At 41.6% G+C, this 17,426-nt stretch overlaps 1 protein-coding gene across 4 annotated transcripts; it reads left to right on the forward strand.

Moving 5' to 3' along the window:
* Nucleotides 1–7,268: 7,268 nt before the first annotated feature.
* Nucleotides 7,269–15,126, forward strand: LOC142369673 (copine-3-like). 4 transcript variants are annotated; one of them, XM_075452004.1, is made up of 17 exons: nucleotides 7,269–7,449; nucleotides 8,379–8,587; nucleotides 8,672–8,851; nucleotides 9,024–9,098; nucleotides 9,195–9,266; nucleotides 9,904–9,984; nucleotides 10,155–10,244; nucleotides 11,160–11,258; nucleotides 11,427–11,513; nucleotides 11,638–11,697; nucleotides 11,876–12,009; nucleotides 12,197–12,251; nucleotides 12,370–12,421; nucleotides 12,749–12,882; nucleotides 13,896–14,132; nucleotides 14,222–14,336; nucleotides 14,638–14,722. In XM_075452004.1, exons 2-16 carry the CDS (start codon nucleotides 8,429–8,431, stop codon nucleotides 14,330–14,332), a joined length of 1,626 nt encoding a protein of 541 aa, XP_075308119.1. In that variant the 5' UTR covers nucleotides 7,269–7,449; nucleotides 8,379–8,428; the 3' UTR covers nucleotides 14,333–14,336; nucleotides 14,638–14,722. The 4 variants fall into 4 exon arrangements, with proteins under 4 accessions (XP_075308119.1, XP_075308116.1, XP_075308117.1 ...); XM_075452001.1 differs by lacking the exon at nucleotides 14,222–14,336 and having other exon boundaries at nucleotides 7,273–7,449; nucleotides 14,638–15,126; XM_075452002.1 differs by lacking the exons at nucleotides 7,269–7,449; nucleotides 14,222–14,336 and adding an exon at nucleotides 7,508–7,814 and having other exon boundaries at nucleotides 14,638–15,126.
* Nucleotides 15,127–17,426: the final 2,300 nt, after the last annotated feature.

The following is a 17,426-nucleotide window of genomic DNA, read 5'->3' on the forward strand; positions in this document are numbered from 1 at the left end:
CATCTATTCTCCCTTTCTGTGGGCATTATCTCGCAAATTCCACATTGACACCTATTATTAAAAAAAAAAAGACAGTGTAATGATATTCCGTTTTCAGGTAATGCCGGCAAATATAACAATGAAACATCTTTAGTGGCAAGTAAATGAGTTAACAGGTGAGCATGGAGAATAATTACATGCTGGTCAGAATACTATCATGTTTTTTGCATGCCATAGGCTACTGTATAACTACATGGGCAACGAACAGCTGGCTGTTCCCAGTGAAGACAGGCTACTAAAAAGGTGTACACAGAAATCTGTAGCATAAGTTTCACTTCGTGTAGTTACACTTTGGATCCAGCACCTGGTCAGGATATGATGAGGCATGTTTTTTTTTGTATATTATAGCATGTAAACCTTTTTGTCTAGAAAACTTGGTTATAAATCGCTCCCCTCATGTCAACACTGGGTGGAGAATCACTTGCCAAACAGGAAAGTGTTTGTGGGGGTAATTGCAATTGTAATTTTCATGAAATTACCCACCGCCGGTGTTTATTACAGTTGTTTTTCATAACATGTTGGCAATGTGTACTATGGGAAATACTTTGCCAGTGTTACTGTTGTACAATGCAAGGCGACATTGAGAAAGTTACTTGGTGTAGAGACTGGAGATGCCAGCAGCCATACTCACTAATGTTAGCACTGCAAATACGTGCCCACATTGCAAAATAAGTTGGGAACTTATACGTTTTGTAAGCAAAAATAATATTTTAGGTAGTCCTGATGCAGTGACTACAATTTCTGCTCTAATTAGGCTACCGTAGGCACTGCTCTGCTCTGCTTCCTTTTTTAACTCTACCCATTGTCTTTAAATTGCTTCTAGCCTAGTGAAATGGAAAAGGAAAAAATAAAGTGAGTAATAAAATCTTGATAAAGCTAAAATCTACATTAAAGCCACTGTTGTCACTTCACACAAACAGTACATGAACATATCATATAACTAAGAACTGAACAAAAAAATCAAATTTACAGTTTTCCACATAAAAAGGTCTTATTTCATCCTTAATAATCATTTCACAATATGGCTAATGATAGGTTAAGGACATCATGTGTCTTTGTCTTTTTATGCTAGTTCTTCAGATTCAGAAAAAAATACATTAGTTTGGAGCTGATATGCAGTAAAATTTCAGTTAGTAGAATATGCACAAAATCTAGAAGAAATGTAAGAGTCTGGACAAGTATACAAGCATAGCACAACTATATTAATAACTATAAAAAAGGTTACTTATGTATAACCATTGAGCAGGACTGGAGGCACTTTTTCAAAGGGAGAGGTTTTGCAGACTGGAATGTCACTGCAGGTAGAGCTTAATTGAAAGCTGCTCTTGATTGGCCAGTGACTTAATCACCGTATACAGCCTTCATTTGATTGGTTCATGCTGTGGCACTTCAGCAACCACACAATTCTCACAAAACTGAAATAACACAAATTATACTGAAGGTATCTCTCACAAACTAATTGTTGTAGTACCAAGGAGGTAATGGAAGTGGTTGACCTGTGGTTTATGATACTACACTGTAATAGTTGTTGAATATTATTCCTTATAAAAATTCCCCCAAACTATGTAAAATTAATTTACTGTAGACCAGGTGTTGTAGTGTAATCTGTAGGAGACCAGTGACATGTGTAGTGAGTTTGGTGACCCTACACCGTATCATCATGAAGTTATTGATTAATATTTCTAAGAAAATTTCCCAGAAATTATGAAAAATGAATTTCTTCCAAACCAAGAGTTGTAGTGTAATCTGTAGGACACCAGTGACATGTGTAGTGAGTTTGGTGACCCTACACCGTATCATCATGAAGTTATTGGATATTTATTGATTCTTTTTTGTAATATCTCTCTTGGGTTGCACTTTGTAAACGGTCCCTGCTCGCTGCTCACATCCGGCTGCACGTAAACACTAAGCTGCAGTCTGCAACTCTTTTTCAAGCATAATGCCTGGAACTGTCCGGGTATTCTGAAAGTAGTACATTAAATACCCCAATACAAAAAAAAGAGTTCTCTAGGTCCCCTATATGTCCCGCTAGGTCCCTCCAAAGCCAGCAGGTTTGTTTACAAAATTGCAGACCGGACCGGTAAAAGGTAACCAATCAGGTTACGAGCTGGGCTCTGCTGCCTGTCAATCACCGATTGTGCACGCGCGATGCAAGGTAGGCTCGTCCCCACGCTTATTTATCTGGACTATTGAACTTCATTACGGGCTAGTCTACTTACTGTGTCTTCCATGATCGCAAATGACAGGTGAGTTGATGAATGAGGAGTCGTGTAGGCGCATCTGGCGTGCACGTCTACGTGCACGAGTTCTCATGTGTTTTGAAGGGGCGGGACAGGAAGTTGAATAACTTTTTATTTTTCGGTTAAAAAATAAGCATTTCTTGCATTTTGCGACTACGGAGGTCACCGTTTTCAACTTCAAGCGTTCTGATAGATCATGTAAACTCTTAAAATGCCAAAAAGTAGGACTTTACGTATGACAACAACAAATCTTGCAGACTGCAGCTTTAATGTTATTGGTGTGGCTCCGAGGATGGCTCGTTTTGATGAAAGTTAGGTTATAGCTCCTTGTCTGTCTTACGGTTGGAAATATTCTTGTTTTGTGTTTTAAAGGGGCACTAGGTAGCATTTTCACCTAAAATTATAGCCTTCAGGAGTTTAACAAAGGCTAAACAAGTCAATAGGGCTCGGGCACACGCGTTGCATTCTGGGATATGGTCGCCATATTGGAGGCTCAATCTCGTAAACAAACCCTGAGGCAAGACGGAGATCAAGGACCAAACAGTGAGAGAAAAGTGAGAGAAAAGCATGTTAAAATCGAAGAAAGGATGTGGGATATACCGGGATACATTACAGAAGGAAGCCAGAGATCGGTACATACAGAAGATTGGCGTTATAAACGGACTGGACCCTTATGAAATACCGAGCAAGGAATGGATTGTCGACGAAGATTTACTGCCTAAGTTCACCCTTTCGGACATAATTGCGTATATAGTATGTGGTGTCAGTGCTTATACTTTGCAACAGTTTCAATTCTAATGACACTTTACACTTTTGTCATGTTACTCTACTTGTAAATAAATAATGAAACACACACACACTTGGCTGTATCTCAAAGCATATTTATTTCAGACGACTTCAACTTTGCACAACACTCCTGCTCATGGTGGTCAGAGTACAACATACAGACACAATCTTGTCAAAGAATGTTTTGTCTTCACCTTCGCATGGCAGAACTATGTTGATAGGTACTTTTGCTGACAAAAAGGTGTATTGTTTCTGACAGTTCCAATCGCCCTTTCCATGTGAATTTGGAGATGGGCAATTTTCCTTGTATTTTCCACATTAAATTAAGATTAAGATCAGATTTATTGTCATGTATACATGCATACACACGAAATTTGTCCTCCGCTTTTAACCCATTGAGACATCCCTTGCTTCCAACTGACAGTGTCCTCTTGTGAAGGCGGGGATCTTTACCTCAGCACACAAAAGTCTGTAACTTACCACAATGAAAATGCAGAGAACACACACTTATCGACACCGGGATTGAGTGGAAAGTTATGCTTGGTCGTCTTACAGCAGCGATCCATGCTAGACGCTTTGTTATCTCGGACACTTGGTCTCCGTGGGTGCGCCTCCAAGCAGGAAACCGTTAAAAAGATAAACCATTTACGATTTCCCCCCCATTCCTGTCACAGCTTACGCTATTGCACCCCACGACACAGCAACGTGCGACCATAGTGGCAAAGACAATAAGTAAAATAGATAAACCAACGAAGAAAGTTCCGAGACCAGGCGGGAGTACGTCTGCGCGCAGTGGAAAACAATGTAAACAAAGCAGTTCTGAGCCTCCAGTATGGCCGCCGCTCATGTAGTGACGTCACGTGCCCGAGCCCTATAGTAAGCGAATGAAGCCTGTCTCGCTCCCAACAGGGGTCTGTATGCTGAAAATCCCATATGTAACTTCGGCAGGAGCGGCCCGCTTCTGAAGTGTCGTGATGCGTGAGAAGAGTCGTTTGTGTTTACGGCACTTAGCTAGGTACTGTATGCTAGCTGTAGTTGTAGGCTATGTGTTCGCTTGCGTTGAAGAGCCAACACCAAGCGTTTCATATTCTGCCTTTCACAGACTGAATATGAAACGTTCGATGTTGGCACTTCCCATCTTTGTGAAATTTGTCCAAGCGTGATCTTGTTCATCTACCATAGTGACCTGCGTTTTAGATCGCGAAGAGACAGGTGATGACGGTGCTCTAATTCCTCCTGAGTTCGAGACGTAGCCTAGCTTCAGAAATACACGGACTGACCTGATTAGAATAAGAATAGCGTTTTGATCCGAACAAGAATTGTTATCTACAAATGAAAATGGATTAATTTGTGATTATAATCGGAATAGTGTAGAGCTAGTCTGCGTTTATTGCAGCGTGTATGTTGGTAGTGCCTGCGCACATCTGTCTCAGATGTAACTTTTGTAAGTGTCTGCTAATACAAAGGAATCACTCCACGAATACACCATGATGAGGGAAGAATCCCATTCAAGATCAGCAACAGTCCATCCATACATCCATTATCTGCCGCTTGTCCGGGGATCGGGTTGCGGGGGCAGCAGCCTGAGCAGAGAAACCCAGACGAGCTGTCCCCGGCCACTTCCTCCAGCAACAGTATTATAGCATATTATCTTGAGTTCTCTCTTCAGAAAATCTCTGATTATAGTATCTTACGTGGGCAGTCTACACTTGTGAATCAGATGACCTAACTGTACTGACTAAATAACACAGCATTCGCCACGATGTTTACTTAGTGGGTGTGTACAGGTGGGGATGTTTACGACAGTGTAGAATTTCAGTTTGACCAATAGAGATCGCTATACTGCCGCTAAACTACCCTGTATCCCTTTAACAACGTCTCATTTATGAGTTATTGATCCCGGAAGTCCGAATCTGCCAATATCTTTCCAACTTTACCGAACTACAAGAGCAGGAGATTTCCAGCTTGTTAAAATAATCGAACTGTTTAAAGACACAGTTCTGCAAAGAAAGATTGGAAGGTAATTGTATATTTCTCTCTCCATAGTTCAGAATATTCTTAAACCATTTAAGGAATCTGGAAGAAACTCCTCACCTAAAGGGCAAGAATGTAAAAAAAAAAAAAAAAAAAAAGGGCAAGAATGCAGTCTAATCTGGAAATCTGTGATTATTAGTTAATAGCTTTTATGTGAGTGAGGGATGACTGTAGAAAACCTTTAAGTGCTATAATACAGAGTTGCATTCACATGTATCAAAAAGAAAATAAATCTCTAGTTAACCTTGTTCAGTGGCAGCGTTAACTTCTGGGATATGCTGCACACCTTGAGAAGTGTTTGCAGGAAAAATAGGACCAAAAAAACAACAACAAATGAATATATCACTTAGTATCCAAAATTTCTTAAAGTGATACCCCGGAGTAGATTCAACCTGGGGTCATTTGAACTGTGATATCCAGCCAAGTAGCCCACCCGCAGTTTTTTCGATATTGGCTGAACATCAGCTGAGTTACTGAGTTATTCCGAATAGCTTCTACAAGGGTTAATGGATCCTGGCAGTATCTCCAAAATTACCACACTAAAATCACATGCCATGACACCAAACTTCTACAGTTGTACAAATATGGTCTGTACTCACAAAGCGATGCATTTGGAAGTTTGAAAATAGTCCAGGAGTTTATTATTATCAACACAAGCCTGATAGCTTCTCTGCAGCTAAAGCTGCGTCGACGTCACTTCAGGGAGCTGGGAGCTTCAAAGTAAGATGAAGGTTGATCTACTACTGTAGACAACAAAGTATATGCTATATTCTACATGTTTTTTTATGAATTTTTATGTTGTAGAGTTGTGAAATTATTTTATCAATGGAGAAATTGAGCAGCCTTCCTTTGTTGTCTACAGTAGTAGATCAACCCTCATCTTACTTTGAAGCTCCCAGCTCCCTGAAGTGACGTCGACGCAGCTTTAGCTGCAGAGAAGCTATCAGGCTTGTGTTGATAATAATAAACTCCTGGACTATGTACAAACTTCCAAATGCATCGTTTGGTGAGTACAGACCATATTTGTACTACTGTAGAAGTTTGGTGTCATGGCATGTGATTTTAGTGTGGTAATTTTGGAGATACGGACCAGGATCCATTAACCCTTGTACTAAGCTATTCGGGATAACTCAGTAACTCAGCTGATGTTCAGCCAATATCGAAAAAACTGCGGGTGGGCTACTTGGCTGGATATCACGGTTCAAATGACCCCAGGTTGAATCTACTCCGGAGTATCACTTTAAGTCTCTTGAGAAGGAATGGCCGCATAATAAAGTGGCAAAAGCTTTCCTATCCCAGCTTATTTTGGAATGTGTAGTTCAGGGCTTCCGTAGTGCACTGCTGAACTCACTTACTGTGACGTGTCTGCAGAGAGTCACAGCACAGCCATTATAACGAACAGCCTTGCCACTCTGTATTAAGCCCCATTGTACCGGCTTTTTGGCTGCAGTTCCACCAGAATTCCACTGGGAGCGTCGGTGGAGACCAGAATGAATGGGGCCCAATGGAGCTAGATGCTACAAATGGTCAGTTTCACCTAAGTCTCCTCAAGAGCGCTCAGATTTGAATGTAGTTTCTGAGAGCTCAACATGGGTTTCAAGTAAAAAATCTACTGAACGAGTACATATATCGCTTTGATTTCTTACTGGTTGGCTTCTTGTTGTCCACAACGCGCTAGCATTGTGCTAATGACAGCTGGTCGACCCGCTATGTATGACGTCATATACACTTCAAATCCTTTTTTTAAGCAAATGAGTGGCTCTAAAAATCTAAAACTCAGCCATGGGTATTTTCTAAACACCCTTTTTCGAAAATAACATTCGAATTACTAGAGAAAAAATTATATCTTGAGATAAGGGCACGAAAGGGCGTATAGCTCCATAGGACTCCATTCATTCTGGTCTCCAAAATTGGGCGCCCCACGTGGAAAAAGGGTGGAACTGCAACCAAAATCGCCTCGTTGGAAACCGGAAATGCACCGTGAGTGGCGTATCTGTCCTATTATAGAATCTGTGGTCACAGCACAGCCCTTTTACAGACAGCCGTTCCACTTCCTATTCGCCCCATTATAAAAAATTTGGCTGCAGTTCAGTTGATTTTCTTTGGGGGCGCTGGCGAGCGAGTGCAGAATGACCATTTTCCATAGGGCTGGCGCTAATAACTCAAAAAATGTCCCCGCTAGCGGCTCATAATAGAGGCTCTCTGGTATGGCGAACAATCTGCGCGTCACAGGATTTGACATGACACCGTTAACAGGAAACGTTCCCCGTGGGGCTCCTCCCACTACGGAGCTGCCTCTTCTGTTTTTTTTTTTCATGCCAAATTGTACAAACAGCAGACAGACAGCAAGGTAGGTTACGCCTTAAAACTTCCCGTAACATTAGCTTCACTGGCAAAATAAAAAGAGACTGAGCATTCATCAGCTACTCCTACTACTTATACGCGAGTATAAATTGACATTTTCTTCGTATCATTTAGCTTTAATGAAAGGAAACTTCCCATTCACGAGGCGCATATCTCAGCTGACCTAACGTCATTTTTGGTTATTTTCTAGTTGTTTTATGGTCGCCGCAGCAAGTTACGTTTTAACGTAAACAACATTACGTGAACGTCAGCTGCTACAGCTACGACTACTACTATTTATGCGCGAGTATAAATCGACATATTTTCTTCGCGTCATTGACTTGAAATGTTACTAAACTTCACTTTCACAAGGTACATATCTCAGTCAACCTAACGTCTTGGCATTTTTGTTTTATTTTTATTTTTTGTGGGTTTTTTCCCCTGTTATTAACGGCCGCCGTAGCAAGCAACGTTTCAACTAGAGGAAAGTCAATGTTGTCAATCGACAACTCCACGAGCTTATTACGCATTCGTCAATTTCGCTTTCGGGAGGGTTCCTGGTTCGAATACCGACGATTCTCTGTGGCAACTCCGCCCTCCTCCTCTTCGTTAGTCTCTGTGCAAAAGATGAAAGGAAAACAATGTATCTGAAATGATTGAAATGTGGAAATGAAAAGAATCTTGTCATGTTATGTTATTTTCCTTACTGATTCCAACATCCTAAAGACCTGATACTAAAGTATGTATGTGCCAGCATGTAAGAAGAATGACACCTACAGTCGCTGTTCTTTGAAATGACCAAACTACAGGTCTAACTACAGGTGTTGATCACGTGTTAACGCTCAACCGCCGCCTTCTCTGTATGCCATAGCTCAGTCATACCTTTTAAACCTGTTTAATATGGAAATGGCGTATTTTCCGTGTACCCGTGTTTAGGTTTGTCTGCTCCTGTGCGTGTGGTGTTCTTCCCCCCCCCCAAAACTGCGATGGCAGCAGTCGGAGCCTCGGGGCCCAAAGTCACAGACTGTGTGACCAAGGTGGCCCTGAGCATCTCGTGTGACAATCTGCTGGACATGGACACATTCTCAAAGTCTGACCCTCTGTGTGTGCTACTCATGAACACCTCAGGACCGCACTGGTGTGAGGTAAGTAGGGTTAAAGGTGATTCTAGAAAAGGGGGATCGTTTTGGAAGTGAGGCGCCTTCACTGTATTTATTTCTTTGTGTTAGATTGGCCGTACGGAGAAAATCGAGAACTGCCTTAATCCTAAATTTTCCAAGAGCCTCGTCCTGGACTATTACTTTGAGATGGTTCAGAAGCTGAGGTTTGAAGTGTACGATATTGACAGTGTAAACTGTAATCTGGAGGAGGCTGACTTCCTGGGACAACTGGAGTGCACTTTGGGCCAGGTTAGCCTTCTTTACCCCCCCCCCCCCCCCCCCCCATTAAAGGACATTAATCATCTCATATGCTTATTTATCGTTCTCAGTTTCCTTTCTTAGACTTAAACGTAATTAACCCGTCAACATAGACGCTGCGTGATGCTCACTAATGAGAGCCGAGATGTGTCTTTTTCTTCAGATCGTCTCTTCGAGCAAACTAACGAGACCGCTTGAAATGAAGGACAAGAGGCCTGCTGGGAAGGGAACCATCACTGTGAGTCCATTTCATCCCAGAAAGCACGCACGTTCACTTTGAAGTTTTGTTTACTAAGTTAATCATTTTAAAAGAATGCCATCTCACTCCTTCTAGATCTGTGCGGAGGAGAGAACAGACAACAGGGTGGTGACGTTTGAAGTTGCGGCAAGAAAACTGGACAAAAAGGTATTGATGACTGAATCTTGATTCAGAGATATTGGTTTGTTGGTCCATTTGTCTGTTTTCAGGCACATTGCTGCTAAGTTTTCTGACCTGATGATGTCTTCCTTGGTCTACCTGTATGCCTTCTCCCTTGTTTAAGCCTTCCCATTTCGTTTGTACTTGCTCCACATTTTAGACCCAGCTGACTGGGAACAGCCAACGTCCTTTGCCACACTCCATCTTGAAGGAGTCTTCTGATCATTTCCATTGTTTCCACTGGCTTTAATGTTGTTTACTGTCTATCAGCTAAGTGCCGCAGCCTGTTAGCTTGTTAGTCCCCCCCCCTTTTTTATTTTTTATTTTGGAAAAACAATCTGCCATTTATTACCAGATTTATTGAATTATTTTAATGCTTTGAAGTATGTTTTAAGGTGTCTGAATGAGCCGTTTCATGGGAACTTAAACTGAATATGTAAACAGTGTTAGTCTGGTGGATATGAGTAAAACTCAATACAGCCGATCGGCTATGATTTGATTTATATGTCCTGCAAGGTGAAATGAAAGTGGTTAATCTTAACACATAACTGATACAAATTAAGAATTCACCTTTCTTCTATTTTCTTTCAATCAAATGCGTGTCATCGTCTTTATGTATTTCCAGGATTTCTTTGGCAAGTCCGACCCTTTCCTGGAATTTTACAAGCAGACCGAAACTGGATGGCAGCTGGCTCACAGGACAGAGGTGCTGTACAGATCAACTCACTGTGTCCCATGCATCCTTCTTCTAGGATACATGGGCAATGTGCAGGCTTGTGAAAGTTATTGCAACAACGCGTTGCCACTGTTTAAAGTTTGTGTTGCTGTTGCACCGAAACGGTTTGGGTGGTTTTTAAAGCTTTTGCTGTTGGTCAGGTGGTGAAAAGCAACCTTAACCCAACATGGAAACCATTCCGAATCCCGATGCAGTCGCTCTGCGGAGGTGACGTGGAAAAATCTATCAAGGTAAACAAGCACAGCAAACATCACATGTTACGGCTTTTGCATTCAGGCAACAATACAAACGAGAAATCAACAAACCAAACAACAAATAGTTCTGATGTAGGCAGCTTTACTTCATTGTGTAACTCCTGTAGGACCTGAATTTGGGAACTCTGTGTTTAATCTATAGTCTCTTTGTGGGTATGAAAGCTTCTGATCAACTTGCTACAAAACAAAGAAATGTGTTAGTTTATGTTGTTTGTTTTATTTTATTTTTGTTTTTTAATCTCCGTTAAAGCAAACTTATCAGGAACAGATGCTTTCCAGGCAGCGGCACAAGTGAGTTAACTGTTAACAGAGTGAGTGTTCTTCACGTGGGGGATGCAGTGTGTGTCACAGGACAGGCCAAAGTCCCCGAAGCATCCATATCTGTCTTAAAGGAATGAATGACCACAGCACTGAGGAAATCGGCCCTTTTGGAGAACCTACCTGTAAAATGTAGTCACTGACTTATCCTCCTCGAACTTATCCATGCACTGAGATTTGATAATTCTTACTCAGTGAATACATTATTATATAATATAATAAATTCATACAACAAAAAAATTATATTTTGAATGACCAAACACAGGTTTGGTCTTGTATCGAGAGGTAAGCTAACCATTGGGCCAATCTCCCAATAGGTAGAGGTTTCCCATTAAGAATGATCATCCTGAGCTTTCTCAGCTGTAGGTCCTGTGTGTTTAAGCTGTCCTCATAGCTCCATCCTGTCTTAAGCTTACTCTCTCAAAACCACCAGCCCTGTGTGTGTTTCTGGTGGACATTTTCCGGGTCCTGGAATCCCTTCCGCACACTTTTGAAAGTTCGGATGCAAAATGTTGATATTTCAAAACCAAAGGGAACTGCCTGACTGTGTCCCGCCTCCTCCCGTTTCTGCAGGTGGACTGCTATGACCACAACAACAGCGGGTTTCATGACTTCATCGGGTCCTTTCAGACCACACTCTGTCAAATTCAGCAGGCATCGCAAACATATGACGTGAGTTCCGTCCGGATGCTTACCAGTTTTTGAGCAGGTTTTTAAAAAAGATTTTTATGCCGAAGTGATGAAGAAAATAATAATGATAACGGGTTGGGACGGATTTGGAATTGATTAGCAGCAGATGAACATGCATCCTGACACTCGTCTGGTGTGTTCCTCACACAGGCGGAATTTGAATGCGTCAACAGCAAGAAGCAGCAGAAGAAGAAGGGATACAAAAACTCTGGAGTCATCGTCATAAAACAATGCAAGGTCCAATGTCCTGTTTTCTCATTCTCAGTTATTTTGCCCCCCCACGGGATATTTTGGCGTGCGCTTTGTATGCTTTTTTTTGGAATGATTAAATGATTTTTTTGTCACCTATATTTACTTGCAGATAGTGAAGGAGTACACCTTCCTGGATTTCATTATGGGTGGCTGTCAGATCAACTTCACTGTGAGTACTTCACACTTACCCCTTCTAATAAATATTTGCAGAAACAGTCATTGTTTCTTTGATATGCACATGTTCTTTCTTTCTTTCTTTCTTTCTTTCTTTCTTTCTTTCTTTCTTTCTTTCTTTCTTTCTTTCTTTCTTTCTTCATTCACATTACATGCCTCATGCTGGGGGCCAGATTGCTATTGATTTCACAGGCTCCAATGGGGATCCCCAGTCACCCAGGTCCCTGCACTATATCAATCCTCAGGGCTACAATGAGTACCTTGCAGCGATCTGGGCTGTTGGTAATGTCATCCAGGACTATGACAGGTAAATATAGTGATAAATATACAGTTCCACCACCAAAGAAAGTGAAGAGGTTCTTACATGTGTACAATTTATAGACGCGTTTACTCATCATTTCTCCCCAAGCCCATTTATACCCATGTTTTCTTTTTACATTCCACTGTCTCCATCTTTACATTAACTCCTACTTTGTTTCGCTTCCTTCACCCAGTGACAAGATGTTCCCTGCCTTTGGTTTTGGTGCTAAGATCCCCCCTACGTGGCAGGTGATGGACCATCACTAACACCATCGTTTGATATTGGTGTCAATCTTTCTCTACTCCATGGAAAAGATTGTCCTGGATCCATGTTACTCTTACAGTCAATGATTGTTTGTGTTTGCAGGTCAGCCACGAGTTTCCCATCAACTTCAATCCGTCTAATCCGTTTTGCACAGGTCAGTCTGAAGCTAATGCGACTGCATAGAAATTCCATTCAGTTCAGTTGGTGTATTCATTTCTGATCAAACAGTTTTCATAAATTGGCATTGGAGGGATTTGCCAAGCAAAATTTGCAACCGTCTTCTTCTTCACATTGGTACAGGATCCTGAATTTAAAGGCAATATAAGGTGTCAGTAGAATGTATACTCCTGTTCAACATGTCCTCTTTTCATAGGCTAGTTGCAGCTTGCTGCCCATTTCCACATGGGATAGACCAACACTGACAATTGTTTAAAACGATACCTGTCTTGTTTATGCGATTAATTTCTTTAATGTTTTTAAGGCATAGAGGGTGTGGTCCTAGCCTACCAGCAGTGTCTGCCTCAGGTGAAGCTTTACGGCCCCACAAACTTTTCCCCGATCATCAACCACGTCGCCCATTTTGGCAGACAGGCCATGCAGCAGCAAACCGCCTCTGTGAGTTGCCGGAAGTCCGAAATCTCTTTGCAGGCGTGTGAAAAAGAAAGCACATCTTTCAGTTCGAAGGTTTTATGCGTCATGACATGATTAAAAAAAAAATAAAATCCTCCGGTCCCTACCAGGTCTTCTAATAAGGTAAATACAACCTGACCAACTGTAAATACTCAGACTCTACAGGCCTCAGTTAGCCTGTTAAATGTTAAAGTTCATGACAGTATAATTTGAAAAGGGTTGCAGGAGAAAGCCTCTTTTCTCTATAAAGAACATGGCAGCGCAGCTCAGGTTTGTGTGGCCATAATGCCACTTTTGGAGAAAACAAGCCATATACCAGCACCAACACCTCTTATCTGTCAAGCACGGTGTTGGAGGTCTGATGATTTGGGCTTGTTGTGCAGCTACAGGACCTAGGCCTTGAAGCCAGTGGCATTTTTAAGATTAATTAAAATCAGATTAAGATTAAGATTTTACACTCGCTTTTACATTTTTTACAAGCACGGTTCAGTCAAGGTACGGTTCGAGTTCTACGGGGCCATTTAATTGGACCACCATCCTTCACCCAGTCTACATGCATTAGAGGGGAATCCATTGGTTGACCAAAGTATGTCCCACGACGTGACGCTGTGGACTGTGTGGAAAAGATCAAGATTTTGTGCTGCCTGTAACGTCTCTGTGGTAGATCGTCGTACATATAGGTACACCTAAAGTCACCGCACAGATGTCTTTAAGTTACTTTAATGGGGATTTTTGTCAGAAGAGGCATTTATAAAATCTGAATTTTATTAGAGCACAGCGACGTTAGAACCTGAGAACTGAAAGAGGCTGCACTTTTTCACAAATCTTTAATATATCTCATCTCTCATGTTTGAATTCTTCCCTCCATAACTCATCTTTGACAGAAGCCTCTTAAGAAGGACACAGTCTTTTTGTTGTCCACATAGTAATCATGAGTGGAGGTAAAAAGCAGTCCCTCAGTTCATTCTGTTCCTTGTTTCATCACCGTTGTTTCACAGCAATACTTCGTCCTGCTGATCATCACTGACGGAGTGATCACAGACATGGACCAGACGCGCAGCGCCATCGTCAACGCCTCCCGGCTGCCCATGTCTATCATCATCGTCGGGGTAGGAGGGGCCGACTTCAGCGCCATGGAGTTCCTGGACGGCGACGATGGAAATCTGCGCTCGGCTACGGGCGAGGCCGCCATGCGGGACATCGTGCAGTTTGTTCCATTCAGGCAGTTTCAAAATGTACGCTAATGCAATTTTTATTTCACTCTTTGTAGACCTACTCTATGTGAAATAATTTAAACCTTGAAATGCTGCGCATCTTGTTTCAGACGGGCACTGTGGCCCTTGCACAAAGCGTACTGGCAGAGTTGCCTGACCAAGTGGCCTCCTTCTTCAATTTATTTGACCTGAAGCCCCCCAGTGACCCCTGTCCTTCGTAGACATGTATGAGCACCGCATCCAGCTCCCTTACCCCCTTACCCCATTCCCCTCCTTTTTCTACGCATTGGATGCAGAGCTACATGATAAAAGCACACATACCCCACTGAGGAAGTCAGGGTGTCCCAGTGCATTTGAAGCATTGTGCCTTCATATTGCCAGGGTACAAAACTAACTCACATGGCTCTAGGGCCTTTTGCTTTAATATAGTACAGAGGACAAGGATTTTATTGTATTGTATTGTCTTTGATTTGTTTGCTTCTTAAAATTCCTTCACATCATTGTCTCTCTCTGCTTCTTTTCTTAGTGTCCTCCGGAAATGCTCGCTCAGAGCGTGCTGGCAGAAGTCCCAGATCAGGTCACAGGCTACTTCAACACCATGAGTTTGAAGCCAGCTCAGCGCGATCTTGCTCCCTCCGACCTTCCAGCATCAGCACCCCCCCCTCCAATAATGTAATCTGAAAACTAACCTTCCTCCTCCAAACTTCAGTCCACTTTACCTCTGAAACTACGTCAGGTGTTCCTCTTTCTTATTTAGCCTTTTGGCTATACTAGCATGTATGATTCAGCATGGTAGACATTTTAGGATTTGTAAACACTACACAAAGGTTAAGGTCTAAAATCCATACAACAAAGTTGTCATCACAGGCATTCCATAATGTTTGTTAACTGTATATTTACAGTGATACGTAGTCTTTACTTTGTATGACTCGAGTGCCAGGATTTTCAACGTGTCAACTGACATTTGTTTCAGTTTTTTTTTTTTTTTTTTTTTAAAGGGAGAAGGACTAAGGCAGCTAATAACATCTAACTCGGTTGCGTTCTTTATTTTTTTTACAAACATAAGTCCCATTTCATTGTTGGTCATCGCCATATTAAGTTGCCATGGAAATTTTGGACACATTTCAATTGAAATCACTGGAGCAAAGCCAAAGCTTTCCAAATCCTACTATAATGTTTACAGGATGAATCCGTACAGAGTCGACTGTTAAAGAATCCAATTTTGTATATTTTTACACTGCAAAACAATGTGTTTTTGTTATTGTTGGTGTTCTTTTTCTCGTAAATCGTCTCGTTTATTTGGTGAACTCACTCCTCGGTGCTTCTATTTATGTTTTTTAACATGAAGAATCCCTTGGAGCGATAAACATCGGTCGCCGGGGAGAACTTTATATTTTCAAGTATTTGTTTACAGAATATATATTTAAAAAGTTCTCTGTGTGTTCAGAGGAAACTTTAAAACCTATATAGACATAAACATAGTATATGTAAATGCATTATTATTATTTGCACTTATCCCTTTGAGACTGCCTTATATACAGTCGTTGTCATGGATGTTGATTTCATCTGAATTTTTCTTATATTTGTCATGTTATAAAAGAAATGTCTCATCTGCATCATAACCAGTTTTTTTTAACGATTTAATCATGTAAAAATGATTAGAAAAACCACTTTTATAAAGGTATCAAACAGAGATTCCCCTTCATTCAGAAACACTGTTTTGTTTACTTTTAGTGTGTGTGTGTGTGTGTATGGATTTCTACAATTTATACACACCCAGATCAGATACTGGACTAAGAAAAGTAAAAACTAATCACTAAAAAAACTGTGTCGTCTGTCTTCCTTTTTACTTAATTCCTCACTTAGTTCGCCCTGAACTAAGTGAGGAACCTGTGTTCTGAGGGGGTTGCATATTGGTGGCGGCCCTGCCCAGCTCCTTGGAGCTTTCCCATGAACCAAGATGGTGAATAAAAATGGTGTTCTAAACACTAAAGACTTCTACAGTGCTGCCAGGGTGCTCAAAATGCGAGAGGGATCTGAACAGCAGTTATTGTGTCAACCGCCCCAGTGCCTTGTCGGTGTGCAAATTGCAGAGGGTCTAATTTGTGGGGCCACCAGGGGTCAGAGATGATTGTGAACAATCCTTTCTATGGTATTCATCAAGAGAGAAGCCAAGGTCGACTACAGAGAAGCTAGTTTTCTGCCTAAGACCAATGGATCTCAATCTGCCTAAAAAGCTTGATTTGTTTTGATCAACTGAAGCATCCCTGCCAGTTTATTATCAGCTTATACACCCAGGAATCAGTAGGTATCAACCTGAACCATGAAGGAGATGGCAGAAGCAGCCGAACGAACACAAATGTTTCAAAGCAGAAAGTACTTCACATTGTTGGGGTTAATTTTCTGTTTGATTTTACATGGTTGTCTTTGTAGCTGATGGACGGAAAACAAAACGCTTTCACACAGACTAGCTGGCCGTCTTGTCAAAGCAGTGTCCATCCACTCCTTCAGCTGAGATGAACCTGAATGGGGTCACGCACATACGCTGTGGACAAAAAGTGGAAATCGGCGCACAGAATCGATTCTGAAATCTGACTTTCGCAGCTTGATCTCAACATCTAGCATTCATCTCTCTAAAGTTTCCCAAATCCTTCCGATTGTTCTGCACTGCGACATTAACTCATGATACACTAAACTAAAGCAGTGGTGGCCCAGGCTCTAACTTCCTCTGTGCTGCAGAGATGTGATTGGAGGCAACACTGCGAGATGAACTGGTGTGGCGGCTCACATTTCAAGCACTAAACAAAACAAGACCGTGGTACTAATGGCATTCAGCCGGCAAATGCCTGGAAAAAGTTCATGGTTATTCCAAGTTTCCCCTAAATCCACCGGACAGCTGTGGCTAAATTACAGTTTATAGTTTGAGAATGAAAGCAGCTTGAAAGAAGGAAAGAGCAACATCAGAGACAAATTGTGCGTTTTTCTTTAATTCCTGTTTTTCTTGAGAATCTGTGACATGCTGAGGTCAAAATACCACAGCAAGATGGCACAGCAGCTGCAGTTTTCACCATGACTTTATTCCTCTTTTCAGAGCGGCCAGTTTTGGAACATAAAAAAAACTCCCACGGGCCTGCACTCCTCTCTTCAGCAGGGTCTGTTCTGGGGAGAACAAACAGGAGAGATCATATAAAAAGCAGAATAGAATTTAAAGTTCTCACATATAAAGCTATTAATAACCAAACCCCATCATATCTTAAAGAGCTCATAGTGCAATAATTTCCCAACAGAGCATCTTTGAAGTGCCTTGAGATTACA

Source organism: Odontesthes bonariensis, chromosome 20 (genome assembly GCF_027942865.1).
Source record: "Odontesthes bonariensis isolate fOdoBon6 chromosome 20, fOdoBon6.hap1, whole genome shotgun sequence".
Classification (NCBI taxonomy): domain Eukaryota; kingdom Metazoa; phylum Chordata; class Actinopteri; order Atheriniformes; family Atherinopsidae; genus Odontesthes; species Odontesthes bonariensis.